Raw genomic sequence first — 19,301 nt, forward strand, 5'->3', positions numbered from 1 at the left:
GCCTTTCTTAGACGTGGACTCAACTATTTCAACATTCTCCTGGCTAGCCTCTTGTCTTTTATCCCCTACAACCTATATCCTAGCTCGCACCAACTCCTTTCACCCATCATTATCCCTTGATCTTCACTGGCTCCCAGTCTGACAATGCCTCAAAACTAAAGTTCTCATCCTTTTCTTCAAATTCCTCCCTCCGATGGCCTAGTCCACCCCTCTGCAATCTCCTCCAGCAGTATAGCCTCTGGGATATCAGTGTGCTACCAATTCTGACTCGAGACTTTTACATGCATGTTTCAGATTGTGGATGGTCATGATAGGGGGTACCATCACTTGGCTGACCAGGATGGTCTTAACACCTGCCATTATCATATAGAGGAAAGATTCACAGGTTAATGTACAACTTGTTCAGCCATGTATGACTCCACTTCTCCGGCTGCTAAATCCTAAACCAGGACTTGAACTCAGAGGCAGAAACACTATCACTGCACCACTATCTTAAGCAAAAATCATAAATTTCCAGAGCAATGTAGTAGGTCTGGCAGAATCTGTGGTGTGAAATCAGACTTAATGTTCCAAGTCAGAACAGTTCTGACAAACGGTCATTGGACCTGAAACATTAAATCTGCTTACTCTCCACGGATGCTGCCAGACCCAGCAACTTCTGTTTTTGTTTCAAATTTCCAGTGTCTGTAGTTCTTTGTTTTAGACCTATATCCTAACTATGTGTTTATAACTGGTCTGCACATTCTGTAGTAGGACGGCAGCATGGTCTTTAGTGTTCAGGTGAAACTCTTTATCCACATACTTTCAGCAGAGATGTAAGTCTGATTTAAATAAGTCTACTAGTTACCAGAACTGGACACATGAGAATTTGTTGCGAATGCATTGCCTGCACATGCTATTATCTCACGACACTGCTGCACAGGAATACTGCACATCCAGGAATGATTCACAGGCAGGTTATAATAGGGAGGGCCTTTGATTATATCTTACTCACAGCATGTTGTGCCATTAGGAAATAAAAACGAGTTCAACCGGGCCATGTAGAACAACTTGCTGTGGCCCCTCAGATTTGGGAGTGCCTAGTAATGCAAGACACTTGAAAGAATTGCCACTGTTTCTGTGAAACTATTTTGTCCTGAACACCTCAAAACTATTTATTCATTTCATTCCTTTCTCTCAAGATTTCTAGTGAACACCCAATGACACAAGAGGGAAGAAGCTAACTTTCTTCCACAGTATATCTAGTCAATGAGCTGAGGTTTTGTTTCGCAGTAAGTGCATGAGGAAGTTACATTTTGCAGTGAGACTATAGCAAAAACTTTGGGAAGTCAAGAATATCACTTCATTATTGCCAAAGTCTCTAATATCTACTCTAGTGTTGATTTTTTGAGAGTCAAAGAAACTTACAGCCTAGAAAAAGGTGCTTAGGCCCATCACATTTGTACTGGTCAAAAGCAACCACCTAACTATTCCGATCTCATTTTCTAGCACTTGCCCATAGCCTGTATGCCTGGATGTCCCAGGTGCATATATGAGTACTATTTAAATGTAATGCAGGTTTCTGCCTGTACCACCCTTGGAGACAGTGCATTCCAGATTCCCATCACTGTCGAGGTGAAAATGTTTTTCCTCACATGTCCTCTGAACCTTCTACCTTAAATCTATGTCACTATCCATTGAGTTAAAAATTACACAACACCAGGTTATAGTCCACCAGATTTATTTCAAAGTACAAGCTTTTGGAGTTCTGCTCCTTCATCAGGTAGCTAGTCAGGACCATCTACCTGAAAAAGGAACAGTGCTCTGAAACCTTGTAGTTTGAAATAAACCTGTTGGACTGTAACCTGGTGATGTGTGATCTTTAACTTTGTCGACCCCAGTCTAACACCAGCACCTCCACATCAGGAGTGTTCATTGATTCATGTCCCATCAAGGGAAAATGTATCTTCCAGTCTACCCATCTACGCCCCTCATAATTTTATACAACTCAATCATGTCCCCTCTTAATCTCTTCTGCTTTAAGGAAAACATCTGCAGTCTATCCAATCTCTCTTCGTGAAGCTCTCCAACCCAGGCAACATCTGTGTAAATGTCCTGTGCACCCTCTTCAAGGCTATTACAAACCTCCTGTAATGTGGATTCCATAACTGCACACAATACTCTAGGTGTGACCTAAGCAATGTTTATACAGTTCCATTGTAACCTCCCACATTATTATCCACTTTATTCAACTGTCTTGATAGTTCACTCAGCAGCCCATTTTTTTCAACATTTTCCAGTTCTCAGATACTGTAGCAGTCCATGTCCAATTGCAGCAAGACCTGGAAAATATCCAGGTTTGGGCTGACAAGTAGTAGTTCACATTCCTTGTCACACAAGTGTCAGGCAATGACCATCTCCAATAAGATAGAATATATGACATGCCTTGACATGCAATTATATTACTGTTGCTGAATTCCCCACTACCAATGTCCTGAGGGTTACCATTGACCAGAAAGTGAACCAGACTCACCATAAAAATATAATAGCTACAAGAGCAGGTCAAACCCTAGGCTTCTTGAAGCAAGTAATTCATCTCCTGACTCTTTGAAGCCTGTCCATCATCTATAAGGCATAAGAGTGTGATGAAATACTTCCCACTTGTCTGGATGAGTGTGGCTCCATCAACACTCAAAAAGCTTGACATCATCCAGGACAAAGCAGCCCACTTGATCAGCACAGCATTCTCAAACATCTTCTCCCTCCACCTACAAGGCTCAGTGGCATCAATGTGTACCATCTACAAAATAAACAGAAATTTGCGCAAGGTCCTTAGGCAGAACCTTCCAAACCCATGACTGCTACAACCTAGAAGGACAAGGATAGTAGATGGTTGGGAACGCCACGACCTGCAGGTTCCCTCTAGGTCACTCACTATCCTGACTTGGAAAAGATATCACCTGTTAAACGTCATATCCCCAAAGTGAGGCCCAATAGGAGTCAGATTGTGCGCAGTGGTGGTTTCACAGATTTCAACATCGTATCTCTGTTCTGTGGGTCCAACCTCTCTTTCTGTCACACACCTTTCCTACTTCTGATGACTAGCAGAGGGAGATATCTGCCACTTCAAAATTAGAATTGAACGTGTCAATGATATTGAACTTATTAATGTCAGAAATATATGAAAAACTTACAACATACCTTTATCTCAAACTCCTTTTTAAAATTCATTTTCCCTAATGAAGTTCTAGTCAGAATCTGTGCCTTATGTCCAGGTTTTCCAATGAGACACAACTGATACTCTTGTGCCTTCTCATTATGCCATTAGCATCATTCTGAAGAACAGAATAGAAGTTCTCTCCAATTCCTTGGCCAATATTCATCCCTCAACCAACATCACAAAAATATAGATGGTCCGATCACATTGGTTTTGGGAGCTTTCTGTGCAAATTGAATGCTGCAGCTCCTAAACAGTGACCAGATTTTGAGGAATATAGAATATAGGAGGCATGGTTAGGAAGTTTGTAGGTGACACCAAAATTGGTGGTATAATGGATAGTGAAGAAGGTTATCTAAGATTACAAAGAGATCTTGATCAATTGGTTCAATGGACTGAAAAGTTTTGGTACAACAAACAAGGGCAGGACTTACACAATTAAAAGTAAGGCTTTGGGTAGTGTTGTAGAACAAGAGACCGAGGGTTCAGGTATATAATTCTTTGAAGTTTATATTACATATCGATAGGGTGGTTAAGAAGGCATTTAGTATGCTTGCCTTCATTGTTCAGACCTTTGAATATAAGAGTTGGGATGTTATGTTGAGGTTGTACAAGATGTTGGTGAGGCCTCTTCTGGAGTATTGTGTGCAGTTCTGCTCACCCTGTTATAGGAAGGATATTATTAAGCTGGAGAGGGTTCAGAAGAGATTTACTAGGATGTTGTCGAGAGTGGAGGGTTTGATTTATAAGAGGAGGCTGGATAGGCTGGGGCTTTTTTCACAGGATTGTAGGACATTGAGGGGTGAACTTATAGAGTCATAGAACTGTACAGCATGTAAACAGATCTTTCAATCTAAATTGTCCATGCCAACCAGATATCCAAAATTAATTTAGTCCCATTTGCCAGTGTTTAGCCCATATCGCTCTAAACCTGCTTATTCATGTACCCATCCAGATACCTTTTAAATGTTGTAATTGCACCAGCCTCCACCACTTCCTCTGTCAGCTCAAACTCTTGAGGGTTGTATATAAAGTGAATGGTAGGTGTCTTTTCCCTAGATTGGGGGATTTCACGAATGGAGATCATGTTTTAAAGGTGAAAGGAGAAAGATTTTAAAAAGACAGGAAAGGTTTTTTTAACACAGAGATTGGTTCTTTTGTGGAATTAACTTCCGAAAGAAAAGGTGGATGCGGTTACAGTTACAACTTTTAAAAGACATTTGGATAAGTACATCATTAAGAAATGTTTGGAGGGAAATGGGCAGGCGCAGACAGGTGAGACTAGATAGTTTGAGATTATGGTCAGCATGGACTAATTGGACCAAAGAGTATGTTTCTGTGCTGTAAGATTCTGACTCTCCAAATACCTCTTTAGCTATAAAGTTCATAAGACCATAAAACATGGGAGCAGAAATAGGCCATTCGGCCTATCAAATATGTTCTGTCATTCATTGAAATCATGATAATCCTCAATTTCATTTTCCTGCCTTTCCCCCTAACTCTTGATTCCCCCTACTGATGAAAAATCTGTCTGTCTCAGAGTATTTTTAAACAACCTGAGGTTGGGTAAGATGCTATACAAATGAAAGTTTCTCTCATAACAAGAAAGAAATAATTCTATCATTTCAGGAGTCGATATGGTTAACAGGATGATTCTCAAAAAAAAACACCCTGGAATCTTGGAACCAATTGGGAATTTTATCAAATGGTTTTGTTTATCCTGGACAGCTACCTAATTAATATTTAACTGGGAAGAGAAAACAGAACAGCATTTTATAAGCGATGAACCTGGACTAATCAAATCAAAGTGCACTATTTCAGAAGAGGTAAGTAAATCTGTAAGTGAAAAGTAATAAGTTCACGGGTGTAGTTGTTCAAAGTAAGGCTCATTGTATTATAGATCCTCAAATAGATGTATTAATTTTATTAAACAAGACTTTTGTTTTGGCTGATTTTTGATCATTCATTGGTGATGTGGACGTGTTCAACCTGTCGTGGAGACAAATCCAGATGCTAGTCAATCTTAACTGTGACAAATTACGGTCTATCTGGATGGCCTTTAACTCCGTGCTAGTGTCCCCACCTCTGAGTCAGAAGTTAGCATGTTCTAATCTCAATCTAACTGAAAATCATCCCTGGATTCTAGTTGACACCCACTGGAATACTTGTCCGTGTGGATGATCTTGTCTCTCACTGTATGGTTTTGGAGCCTGGGAAAACCCTCCTCTGTCTAGATGACTGACTCTCTGACCCTCATCAACTGGGCTTTGGGTGGAGACATCCACAGATGCTGTGGATTCTCAGACTGTTAAACAGCCTGTGAAACTTCTCCAACAAAGAGTGTGATGATATAGTAACAACTTTCTGATGTGAAAATTATATTTCAGAAGTGTGAGTAGTTTTAATAGTTTGCATATTTTAATTATGCCTGGTGGAAACTGTTACAATTCGATATCAAGGTTAACAATCGACTTCAGCTAATGCAATGTGAATGATTGTGACACTGCCAAGTCTAGGTCTCTTGCAGAGGTTCAAATTGCAGGCAATTACCTACCTGGGTTACCACAATTACAATTTGAGGTTTTTCTCATGTTCCTGTGGCCATATGTTCCCTGACCACCCTCAAACAGTTAAGGGTTGTCCAGGTTTTCCCTGGAAGGTTAGAATCTGGAGTTTCGCCATTCAGGTAATTAATTAGATTTGAGATTGATGATGTTCAACCATGAGATATGCCATCATGAGATACCACTGTCATCAGGCAATGGAGTTATGTTCCAGTAGGGACTGTGTGATTTCAAATCTGTGTGTAAAGTGTTTTCTCTGTCAATGAGGGTGCTTTGTTAGTTATCATCCAATGGTAGATAAGGATAAACATTTTCCAGTAGAAACAATAGAAGGCCCGAGAGTCAGGTACCACAAATTGAAGGTGATTTGGCAAATGAACCAGAGGTGACACACGGAAGCATTCTCTTATAAAGTGAGTTGTTGGGAAAAGGTGATGGTAACAGTTTTGGTCATAACTTCTGAAAGGGAAATAGTCAAAGGGAAAACATTTTCATAGGTGTGAAGAAAGGGCAAGTATTTAGAACAAATGGAGCAACTTTATGAAAGGTTTAGTACAGAAACTATGGGCTGACTGGTCTTTTTTGTGTTGGATCATTTGAAAGTATCCATCACAGTTTAGTCTTTTAAAGCTTTCAAAGTTAGTAGCAGTGGAGGGATTGTGATGTAAGGATTTACTGGCTGCAAATTGCTTTGTGTGTACATGAGAACTGAATAAAATGGGAACTAAAAGCTTTTACGTGAAGACTGAGAGCTGTGTGGGTGGGGACTGAGAGCTGTGTGGGTGGGGACTGAGAGCTGTGGTAGGTGGAGACTAAAACTCTGTACATGAATACTTGAATTAAAAATACTCATCCTCCTGTACAAATACCAAAATATTCTCATCCCCTCTTTTTCTCTGTTATCATTTCCAACCCATCAACCCTCTGAGAATATTTTCTTCTACATCCAGTGTTTTGCCTATCCCAATTTTCATGCCTTCGCCATTTGTGGTCAGGCCTTTGCTGCCTCTGTCTGCTCTGCAGTTCTCCACAAAACCTCTCCACCTCACTTCCTCCATAAGAACAAAAATGGAAGGAGCAGAAGAAGGCCATTTGATACTTTGAGACTGTTATACCAGTCAATAGCACCACAGCTGATCTGATTATGGCCTCATCTACACTTTCCTGCCTGTCCCTCAGAACCTTTGGATCCCCTTGTCAGACCATTGAAAGTATGTTTACACTAGCCCTGAATATACTCAGTGACCGATGTTTCTTCTAAGTAGCTCAGCCACTCAGAAGGTCCACATACAGTGAATGGTATTTGGATGCATCAACCTTCAGTTCTGTAAGTCACTGCTGCACACAGACCTCGGAGATCCATACAGTGGCAGCACAAATGAGAGGGAACATAGTCACTGAGCAACCTCATTCTTCTCTGGAGAAAAGAACACTCTAGACTAAAAACCAACCCTCTGACAGAAGAAATTCAGCCTCAACTATATCTTAAATAGAAGACTCTTTATTTGAAAACTTTGACACGAGGAGAGACATCCTCTCAGTATCCACCCTGTCAAGCCCCTCAGAATTTTATACCATTCAATAAGACTGTCTCTCATGTAAAATGCTCTATGAAACCTACCTCCTTGACCTGGCCTTTGATCACTGTCCTAATATCTCCGTACGTGGCTCTGCGTTGAGTTTTGTTTCTTAATGCTCCTATTAAAAACTTTTGGAAGCCTTACTACATTTAAATGCAAGTTATCACAAGATAGCAAGTTAGTCTGTTAACTGATGGTCGTTCTCCCTGTCTGATTCCAGCATTGGGTTGAAAAGTGTTGAGCATGAAGCAGATCTTCTCCCTGCTCTGGATGGGAGCACTCCTGCAACGGGGGACAACAAACCGGCCCTACATTCATCCTTTCCATCTATTTACCTGCAATCAAACTAAGGTCCAGGAGGAAATGGACCAAAACAACAGCTTCCTTCTTGACCTGAGTGGGGTCGATGTCACGAGTCCTGTGAATGGATCTGAACAGAGGTGGGAGGATAAGGTACAATGGAATGTCAGCCGCAGCAAGATTCTCTCGTTAATGACTATCCAGAAAGATCTGGGCAATCTCTGGTTCCCCAGGCTGAGCCCACTGGAAGGGTCAGGGGTAGTGCTGATGGCCCCCTTCCATCTGTACGGGAGCCTGGCTGCTCTGTCTTTGGGGACTGGGGGGATCACTGCTGAAAACTTCCGTGACCACCTGGGACTTGTGGACCACGGATGCATTAGTGATCGGCATTCCTGGGTCATGCGTTGGCAAGGCAGGCTGCTCGAACACGACATCTTATCTCAACAAGGAGGCTTGCTGGACACTGGCACCTGGTTAGTTGTCAGGAAGGGCCTGCAACTCCGCCAAGCCTTCCTGTGGGAACTCCAGTGGTTCCACCCCAGCGTGCAACTGAAAACAGCCAACACTAGCCAGCCCCACATGGCTGAAGAGATGATCAACAGCCTCATCCGCAACGCAACTGCTGGAAGGGTCAGCAACCTGGTGAATGGCCTGAGTCCGAGCACAAATCTGGTGTTGGCCAGTTACATTCACTTTAAAGGTAAGAGCCATATTAATGAGCAGAAAAAGTCAAAGGACTGAAATGGCTTATCAGACATCATCCCCATATCCCCAACAAACACCAATCTTAGGAGGAAACCTTAAGGAATTTCTACCTTCCCAGTGTTGGGTTCGGTGGATTGATCCTGGTTGGTTTTGTGAGGCTCACCAATATGCACACAGGTAGCATGGACTAGGGTTATGTTCCTTTGGACTTAGGATCCTAATGGGTGACCTAGCTGAGGCCCAGAATTCGGGTGCAGGCATGAATTGCGCCAGTTTTGAGGTGCCTTTTTGTTCCAAGTTTATGTTCAAACTTATTTTCTGTTTACCAAATGCAAAATCTGCCACAGAACAATACAATCAGGCAGTGCCATAGAATGCACTTTATTTAAAATTTTATATTCAAAATGGTTCCTTAATTCTATTTGTGTGTTGAAAGGGTTGGGGGTAATGTTGATGACCCTCCTCCATCTGTAGAGGAGCCTGGCTGCTCTATCTCCAGGGGCTGGGGGTACACTGCTCAGAACTTCCATGATCACCTGGGACTCATGGACCGTGGATGCACTGGTGATCTGACTCCTGGTTCATTCATTGGCAAGGCAGGCTACTCAAACACGACATCTTATCTCGGCCAGAGGCTTGCTGGACATTGGCACCTGGTTAGTTGTCAGGAAGGGCTTGGAACTCTGTGAAAGCTAATGCAATTCTATTAAGAAAGCTGAAAATGTGTTTATCACACAACAAACACCAGTAAGAACCTAATATAAAATGACCGAAAATGATATTTAAAACTATCCAGAATCATTTACTCCTTGTGATATCAAAAGCAAATTAAAGCATTGAATATGTCAAAGGTGATGGATCCTGACACTAGTAATTGTACTGAAGAACTTGCCACACCCACTAGTAAGTTGTTCCAGTACAGCTTCAATATTCGCATCTACCTGACAATGTGGAACATTGCCCAGTTATGTCCGTCCATAAAAAGTAGAATACAGCCAACTCTGCCAATTAACACATGATCAATCCATTTGCGATCATCGGTTGTATTAGCAATGCTCATTTTGACCCAACTATCTTCAGACATTTCATCAATGGCCATCCCTCCATCATAAGGGCAGATGGGGGAAAACATCATAAACATCACCACTCGGTGACACAAAGAGTAGAAAAAAATGTGACAAGAAGTAGCAACCTGTGTGTAAAATGTAGCAGCTACACAATCGAATAAGAAGAGTTCATTTTATTCTCTCCTAGCAGCTTCCTTCTCTCTCCAGCCTCTCCTGCGGCCTCCCAATCCTCCCTGTAGCCTTTTTGTCATTCTGTAGCAAAAAGGAGGCTGACACCCAATGCAGGCCTCCCTTGCCCCTGCTACAGGCTGCTCTCACCCTTCTCCTCCCACTCCTGGCCTTTAACCCACTCCTGTTGGAGCCATAGGCTCTGCCACCCCTCCCTGGCCCACACACCAGCAGAGCACGTGTTGATTATGGCACCATAGAATACGGAATGTGTTGATATCATTAGTACATGCTTCTACAGGCCTGCCTTGTCGCAGCCAGGAGACTTCACTGGCCATGTCAATTCATGTGTAGCCACCACATTGCATTATGGAGAATCACTCAGTTTCAAAGAACAGTCTAGAAATTCAAAAACATCCAGACAAGTAGTATGCTTGATTGGCATTCCATCGAACACCTTCAACATTTATCCCCCTTTCACCACCGACCTACAGAGGCAGCAGTGTGTACCATAAATAAGATGCACTGCAGCAACTGAAAAGGACTCCTGTAACAACATCTTCCAAACCATAAACTTTCCAATAGAGAAGGATAAGGTCCGTCAGTACCTGGGAAGATCATCACCTCTAGGTTCCACTTCAGATTTGGAACTATATTGTTGTTTCTTCCTTATCACCTGGTCAAAATCCTGGAATTTTCTTCTGAGGAAGTGGTGGTGTAGTGGTAATGTTACTGGACTAGTAATCCAAAGCCAGCCAGTGCTTTGGGGACATGGATTCAAGTCCCACCATGGTAGATGGTGATGTTTAAAATTAATTTTAAAATATCTGGAACACAGAGTTGGTCCAATGTTGACATGTAGCCATTGTTCAAAAAATATATGTAATAATTGTTAGGGAAGGAAACTGCTATCCTTACCTTCTCTGGTTTACATGTGATTCCAGACTCAAAGCAATGTGATTAATTCTTAATTGCTTCTCTGGGCAACTATGTTCACTTCACATGAGCCCATGCCCTTTGTATTACTCGCCCAGTGACAGTGCTGCTACACCACCACCACTTCCAACCTATTCCTGCTCCTATCTTATGTGGTCTTGTTGTGTAGAAACTGAGGTTAATGCAAAGCCCTGAAGTTTTTTTTAATTTGAGGAAAGGTGAAGCAAACTGGGCCTACCCTCATTAGAATTTAAAGTGAAAAGTGATGTTATTGAAATGTATAAGATTCTGATGAGCCTTGGCAGGATATATGTTGGGAAGATTCATAATTACTGGGCACAGTTCCAAAATAAGAGTCCCCGCACCCCGTTTTAAGATGGCAGTGTAGAGGAATTTCTTCTTTCAAACAGTCATGAAGCTTTGGAACTTGCCACCCAAGATGGGCATGGAGGCTGGATCACTGACCATATTCAAGGCTGAGCTTGGCAGATTTCTGAACTGCAAGGCAGTCAAAGGTTATATGGAAAGGCAGGAAAATTGAGTTAAAGCCACACCCTCAGTCACGATCTTACTGAATGGTGGAACAGGGATAAGAAGCCAAATGGCCGACACCTGTTGCTATTTTCTACACTCTAATGCATGGGGGAAAAGGAGAAAGTGGTAAAATTTGTACAAAATATGTGAAGGAATATACTCCTCCTTTTCCCTGTGATCCCTCCCCTTCCCCCCCACCTCCTCGCGTGCCAGAATTGTGGTGGACAGCTGTACTTGGGTGGAAGCTTTTCAAGGTTCAGTCCTAGAAGCACTGCTCTATTTGATAATCCTTAATGACTTGAACTTTGAGGTATAGAGCACAAAGTTGAAATTTGCAGATGACACAATACTTGGAATGTCAGAAACATTGAGGAATGAAGAGTTACAATGCAAGCTAAAAAAGCTAATTTTATAGGGGCACATGAATAGAGATACCTGGGAATGGGATGTTTGTTCAAAATCTTTTAAGGTGTTTACAAAGCAGTTAATAATATATAAGGGATCCTGGTTAGTATAAGTAAAGGCAGAGAATACAAATGTTGAGTAGTTACAGGAAGGCAATGTGGCTTTAAGAGGTTATTTTGTCCTGTGTTTTTTTTTAAAGGGAAGTTTTAAGACAAGTGGCTAATGAAGACCCATAAAGTAAACAGCTTGGGAGGCCTTGGGTTTTTTTAAAAATTTGGAAGAATAGAAGCAGCCTGGATTGGTGTGGCCAGCCCTCCTAAACAGGATTTGTAGTTTTTAGTTTTTTAGCTTTAGGCAGTGACTGTTGAAGTCTCAACTGGGCAGAAGTTGCTGGAATTTTGAAGAAGTAGAAGCTTTCCTATCACAAAGATGTTTTGAAACTTGAAAGGGTTCAGAAAAGATTTACAAGGATGTTGCCACGGTTGGAGGATTTGAGCTATAGGGAGAGGTTGAATAGGCTGGGGCTGTTTGCTCTGGAGCATCAGAGGCTGAGGGGTGACCTTATAGAAGTTTACAAAATTATGAAGGGCATGGATAGGATAAATAGGCAAAGTCTTTTCCCTGGGGTCGAGAAGTCCAGGGTATAGGTTTAGGGTGAGAGGGGAAAGATATAAAAGAGACCTATGGGGCAACTTTTTCACACAGAGGGTGGTACGTGTATGGAATGAGCTGCCAGAGGAAGTGGTGGACGCTGGTACAATTGCAACATTTTAAGAGACATTTTGATGAGTATATGAATAGAAAGGGATTGGAGGGATATAAGCCGGGTGGTGGCAAGTGGGACTAGATTGGGTTGGGATATCTGGTCGGCATGGACGGGTTGGACTAAAGGGTATGTTTCCATGCTGTACATCTCTATGACTCTATCTTTTCCCTCTCTTGGTTACAGCTAAAAGCCGGGGTTTCTCTCTGATACTGGGTTACCTGTGAGATAAATCTATCTTTCTGAATTTAAGTTTTAGCCAGAGGGTGAGTTTATGGGATGTTACTATATTGGTCCAGTTAATTAATAATAGTTACTGTTCTGTTATTCTGTTTAAGTTTTCTGATTTGTTATTATAAATTCCTCTTTCTTTGGATGTATTTTAACTATAGTATTTAAATAAATTGTGTTTTGCTTAATGTTGAGTAGTTTGACAGTGGCATTGCATCTGAACACAGCACATTATATTTCTCTTTAAAATATGAAAAAGTTAGGATCTAGGCTACCTCCATATTACATTTTGAGGGGGTCTGGTCTGGTCCACAACAAGTGGCATAGTTGTAATGTCACTGGAATAGTAATCCAGGCCAAGCCAGTGACATCCATATTCCATGAACAAATAAAATAAATGCTAATGGGAAATTGGTTCAAGTCCCACCTTACCAGCTAGTGGAGATAAAATACAATCAATTAATAAATCAAAGTGACCACTGAACTAACAGCAATTGTTGTAAAAACCATTTGGTTCATTGACATTCTTTAGGGAAGGCAATCTACCATCCTTACCTGGTCTGGTCCATATGTTGTTGTAGATTCACGGCAATGCTGCTGGCTTTTAACTTCCCTTGAAATGGCTGAGCAATCTATTCAATTCAAAGGCAGTTGGGGAAGGTCAACAAATGTTGGTAATCTTGCCAGTGACACCCACATCCCATAACAATAGTACTGAAAATACTGACTTAGCCCCAATTAGTGTACAATTATTCAAGAGATAAACATTGGAATCTTATGTTGATTAATTGTACAGGGCTGTGAATCTATAATCTTACATCTTCTGGCTGTGACATCAGCCCAAGGTCACTCATCCTCACTCAGGTGGGTATAAAAGTTCTTCACTGGAAGAGAAGAGCAGGTGAGTTTTCCCAGTTACTGCTCAACATTTACCATTCAAGATTTGGAAGATGACTTCAAAGTGCAGCTGTGTCCTTCTTTCAAATTATTTGACTTATTTCCAGACTGGGAGGTTAGCTTTGAGTTTGGGATGAGCCCTAAGTGAGGGCAGAAACTACAGCTTGAGAGATGCAATCAATTTCGCGGAAAAGCAGGTAGTTGAGATTGTTGATACATTATTTCTTTCACAACTTGTGCAAATATTACCTTTACTTCTCAGGAAAGTGGAAGACTAGATCGCAATGTCATGGATCAGAATTTCAAGATTTCTTCGATGTTGGAGAGGATAAAGTCCAAGTCTCTATGACAACTTGGTGTGGCAAGTTGGAGTATAAGATTGATCCTACATACACGATGGTTAAGCTCCCAGTGACTGGAACAGCAGACATCATGCTTGTCCAGCCAGCCCAACCAGACACGTTGGAGAGTATTGAATCCTCCCTAGAAGTTAACAGGATTGCACTTCAGTCTAGGTAATTATAAAAGTAGCTATTTAATTAATTATTTTGAGGCATTGAATCTACAGAATGAAGATGGGCCTATTCACCCAAATGGTCTATGCTGGTGTTTATGCTTCACTCCCTTCTTCACCTCATCCTTTCAGCACATCTTCCTGTTCCTTTCTCCCATTTGTGCTTTTCTAGCTTCATATTTATCTCTGGAACTTACATTTCTCAGAAAGTGTCTAAGCATGTTGGTTATGTGTACATTCAGAAGGCTTTTGATAAAGTTTCTCATGAGAGTCTGTTAGCTGAAGCTCATGGGACTGTAACCAAATTAGTCAAGAAATTAGCTGAGTGGCAGGAGACAGAGTAGGGATAATGGACAGGTACTACAATTGGCAGAATGGGACTAAAGGAATCCCATGGGAATCTATGTTAGAACTCAACTATTCACTGTAATCATTTACAACTTAGATAATGTGATAAAAAGCCACAATTACAAAAGGACAAAGAAAGGCAGTAATTGTGAGTAGAGTAGTGTCAGTGAAGGCATAATTACAAAGAGATGTTAATAAATTAAGTGAATAGATAATGTGGTGCTCACTGCCCATGAGGGTAGTGGAAACAGACACAATCGATGAATTCCAAAGGAAATTGGATGGGCAGTGAAGGATATAGCGTTGCTAGTTCATGGGAATGGGATAAAGAGATTGGTCCACGGAGATCTGGTTATGAATTTGTCAAGCTTGAATGAGCTCTTTCTCTGTCTTGAATGACTGTATGAGTCAGGTCTTTTGTTGGAGACATGGTGTATGACCACAGTGTTACATTAAGACCCCACAGAGGTTCTAACTCACTGACTCTATAGGAACTCCCTGGAAAGTTTGAAATTCTGTCGTTCCTCTTTGGGACCTTTCAAACAAAGTTCAAATATTTCTAACTTCCTTATCTGGATTGTTACTGAGGAAATGTTTGACACATTAAGACCATGTTCGACTCCTCGGTAACTATATAACCAACTCCGGTCCATAAAGCCTGAAACCAAACACCCCCTGACCACCCCACCAAACCTGGACTACCCCTGACCTACCCGACTTCAGCTACACCACCTGACCAGCATCCAAGCTGGCCTGATTAACCCCCCCAACATGACAACCTCTTCTGATCCATCAAGCCTATTCCCTGAACCACTTATCCACTTACCCACTTATTCACCTTTCACTCTTCCCATTTATGACCCTGCCAATCTATCCTACTCCCTTCTGAAGCCTCACCCACCACGCATCTTTGCTCACTTTACTGATGAACCAGATACCCTTTACCCATTTAGTCCATCTCCTACCAATAAAATCATCCACACTAATCTTTACCCATTTGCCTCACCCCACGTCCCTCTTACCTCATTCACACATATTTATGAACACACTGAAAAGTTCCTAAGCTATTTGGCATGTTTGTGAATGAATTCCAGAATACATTCAAAAACAGTGGGTCTGTCTTTCTTTCTTTGAAGATCCAGCGCTATGATGAAAGACTCAATTTCAGAGATATTCTATATTCCTGAAGAGACTTGCATCCAAGGTCCAGGCCAGAAATGTGGATCCATCAGGACAGAAAAAATAAGAGTGAGAGTGATCATCCAACAATAAATGAAGCTCCCAGACGCTTCTCAGTTGCATCTCTAAAACTAAGGCAAATTGATTTCAATGTAAGCAAATGTTAAGTCACCCACTTGGCACCTAAAAAGAAAAGAATAGGGTACTCTCTAAATAATGAAAATTTACGAAGAGCAGAGGTCCAAAGAAACCCAGGGTCCAGATACACGTCAATGAAATGTTAAGAACAGGTACAGAAAATGATCAAAAAAGCTATTGGAATGTTTGCCTTTATATCTGGAGGACAAGAGTATAAGAGAGTAGGAATCATGCTTTGGCTACATAGAACTCTGGTTAGACCACTCCAGTTCTGAAATCAGTTCTGGGAAACATACCTTAGGAAGGGTGCCCTGACCTTGAGTTGCAGTATACATTTACAAGATTTATACCTGCAATCCTAGAATTGTATGCTATAAAAACCCAAATTAGAATGATTGTGTCAAGACGTTAAAGGGGAACAGCTAATTAGATTGGGATTAGAGTCAAAACTTTCAGAAGTGATGTTAGAAAACACTTCTGCTATAGAACTTTGGAATTCTATTCCACAAACATTGTAAATGTATACTGCAACTTAAGGTCAGGGCATCCTTCCTAAGGAATGTTGCCCAGAATTGATTGCAAAACTGTAGTGGTCTAAACAGAGCTCTGTGTAGCCAAAACATGATTCCTACTCTCTTATACTCTTGTACTCCAGATATAAAGGCAAACATTCCAATAGCTTTTTTGATTATTTTCTGTACCTGTTCTTGACATTTCATTGACGTGTATCTGGACCCCTGGGTTTCTTTGGACCTCTGCTCTTTCTAGATTTTCATTATTTAGAGAGTGTCCTTTTCTTTTTAGGTGCCAAGTGGGTGACTTAATATTTGCTCACATTGAAATCAATTTGTCTTAGTTTTAGAGTTTGATGCAATATCAATTGATAATTTTAAGATGGAGGTTTATGGATTTCTTTGTTAGCCAGTGGTACTAAGGGATTGAAGAAAAGGTAGATTCATGAAGTTTGGTCACAGGTCAGCTACAATATAATTGAATCTGAAACAAGCTCAAGGGACTGAATGGCCAATTCCTGTTCCACTCTTGTACAGAGTCCCAGTCTGTTCGATTTATCCTGATCGCTACAACCTTCTAGTTTCTATGAACATGATAATTTTCGTTTTACATCTTCTAATTTGCATAATTAGCCTTTTTAATATAAAGACAGGCAATTTATAATACCCAAAGTAACACCCTGTCAGGGTAAAATTTTAATACAGTTTTTGCTTTTCAATTCTGTGTTTCCAGAAATGAATCCCATTATTCAATTTACACTTTGCCTTAATTAACTGTATTGCTACTACTCAGGCTTTGTGTATGTGTACCCCAAGATCAAATTTGGATCTCTACTCTGTTTACATTGTTACTTTCTAAAGAGTATGTGGTTTCTTATCTTTCTGCCAAAATACTTTTAACATTTATTTAAAAGTAGTTACATAAAGACAATTCCTGTTACAAAGTGGAGAGGAAATTGGACATGGGGCAGAGGGGTAGCATAAAGTGGGAATCTCGTTTGCAGCCTATGTTGAGAAAAGGCCTGATCTTCGGTTCTGATAAAGTTGGTGGAATTCAGTATCCAGCAGTATGATAGACAGTGTCTTGTTTTTCATACTGAACTTTGAGGAAGACAGTGTAGAACTTCAAAGTTACATTGACAAGTTGGTGGAGTCGACAGACAATAGCAAATGAAGTTCAATATAGGGAACATGAAGTGATTTATTTTGGAAGGAAACGTGTGATAGACAATTTACAAGCTGTAAAGGGTGTGCAGGAGCAGAGAGACCTGCATGTATACGTACATAAGCCTTACTGTCTATCTTACATCATGAACCATATCCTATTTCACCTCCAGAAAGTTTCTCTGAACATGCTGTCATTTTGTATTTTTGACAATGGGGACAATGTACTCTTTTCTTCTTGATATCACCCCACAGGATTGTAAGGCTTGTCTTGCCACGGTTCAAATGGAACAGCACATATGATGTGAAGGAACTTTACCACAGGATGCAACTGCCAAATATGTTGAGCGGTCAAGCTAATTTCTCCAGATTAAATAATGTCCAAAACCTAACACCAGACCAGGTAAGGAAGCAGTTTGATTAATAGGTGAGTGACCAAATGGCACACTTGTTAGTGTTCCTGTTAATGACCCAAACATAAAGTCACCTCTGACATGACAATCTAATTCTGGGCTACAACCTGGTAAACTAAACCCCCTCCCCAGCCACTAAGCTCAGGCTAAACTAGCCTGTTCTCATCATCTGGGTTCAACCTGACCCTAAGATAGGCTTCTGACCCCATGTAATTTTCATTATCAAAGCAGCCTATTTCCATTTCTATAACTTTGCCCTGTCTAAACTTATTAGTTGCCAAAACACTCATCCATGCCTTTGTTACCTTTAGACCAATGTTCACTCTAAGCTGTAGAGGTGCTTGGCCACACAGCAATTGGTCACACACGGGGTTAATAACAGGCCACATGCTGACAGTTAAATAACTGATGTTCCTTTTAAGGTAATGTATGAGTACTTGTTGACCTATATTGGCTCCCTAACCATCCAGCAGGGTAGAATCACAGAACTGTTACAGGACAGGAGGAGGACTCTTGGCCCACCAGCTTTCCAAATCCTGACCAGTTGGTCCATTTTTTCTGTCTTCCCCTTGTCATCCTGCCCCTTCTCCACTTTCAAAAAGGAGCCTCATTCTTAATTTCAAAAGTTTCAACTGAAACTGCTTTCATCGCAGTTCAAGCAGTACATTCCAGACTGTAACCTCTCACAACACGAAAAAATGTTTTCTCATGTTGCCTGTTCTTCTTTTACCAATTATTTTAAACCTGTGCTTTCTCTTTATTCAGCTCTTCACAATTGGGAATAGTTTCTCCCAAAAGTTTGAATACCTCAATTAAATCTCTTCTCAACCTTCTTTTCTTCGAGGAAAATAGTTCTAACTTAATATGACAACTAGGAGCAGAAGCAGGCCATTCAGCCCCTCGTGCCGGCTCCACCATTCAATACATCATTGCAGATTTCATCTTGGCTTCAACTAAACTTTCCTGCCTGCTTGCCATAATCCTTTAACCCATTACTAATTGAAAACCTGTCAATCTCCTCAAATTTATTCAGTGTTCCGGTGTTACCGCATTCTGAGGTAGTAAATTTCTCAAGTTGTCTAGATAAATGAAAATCCTCACCTCTGGAATCATTTTCATGATTTTTTTCTGCTCTGTCTCCAAACTCTTTATTGTTCTTCCTAAAGTGTGATGCACAGTTTGGCTTCAGGCCAAACTAGTGTCTGAAGCAAGTCAACATAACCTGCTTGAACTTCTATTCTATACCTCTATTGTTAAAGCTGAAGATTTTGCATACATTATTAACTGCTTTCTCAACTTGTCCTAACACCCTTTAAAGGCTTATGTACGTATACATGCAGGTCTCTCTGCTCCTGCACACCCTTTACAGCTTGTAAATTGTCTATCACACGTTTCCTTCCAAAATAAATCACTACATTGAACTTCATTTGCTATTGTCTGTCGACTCCACCAACTTGTCAATGTAACTTTTGAAGTTCTGCACTATCTTCCTCAAAGTTCACAAATTTTGTACCGTCCACAGAACCAAAGGCTAAGTCAATAATATACGTGTCAGAAAGCAATGGTTCCAGCACTGATCCTTGGGTCAGTCCACTAAAAATATTCCCTCATCCCCCAAAAAAATCAATTTATTTCCTGGTTCAAAAAGATGGTTCATTATCACCTTTTCAATTGGCGATGGGCATAA

The 19,301-nt window shown here is 41.0% G+C and overlaps 1 protein-coding gene across 3 annotated transcripts in view; it reads left to right on the top strand.

The window, feature by feature from the left end:
* The window catches only part of agt (angiotensinogen), a 39,140-nt gene that overhangs the window by 13,382 nt on the left and 6,457 nt on the right, over window positions 1-19,301 (top strand). The window contains exons 2-5 of one of the 3 annotated variants that reach the window (XM_072558836.1): window positions 4,826-5,022; window positions 7,561-8,340; window positions 13,609-13,861; window positions 17,457-17,604. In XM_072558836.1, the coding sequence (XP_072414937.1) occupies window positions 7,584-8,340; window positions 13,609-13,861; window positions 17,457-17,604 (1,158 nt within the window). In that variant the 5' untranslated portion in view covers window positions 4,826-5,022; window positions 7,561-7,583. Of the gene's footprint in view, window positions 1-4,825; window positions 5,035-5,490; window positions 5,588-7,560; window positions 8,341-13,608; window positions 13,862-17,456; window positions 17,605-19,301 lie in introns of those variants that run through there. The other 2 variants (XM_072558856.1, XM_072558845.1) reach the window with 2 other exon arrangements.

The sequence above is a fragment of the Chiloscyllium punctatum genome, chromosome 3 (genome assembly GCF_047496795.1).
Source record: "Chiloscyllium punctatum isolate Juve2018m chromosome 3, sChiPun1.3, whole genome shotgun sequence".
NCBI classification, from domain to species: domain Eukaryota; kingdom Metazoa; phylum Chordata; class Chondrichthyes; order Orectolobiformes; family Hemiscylliidae; genus Chiloscyllium; species Chiloscyllium punctatum.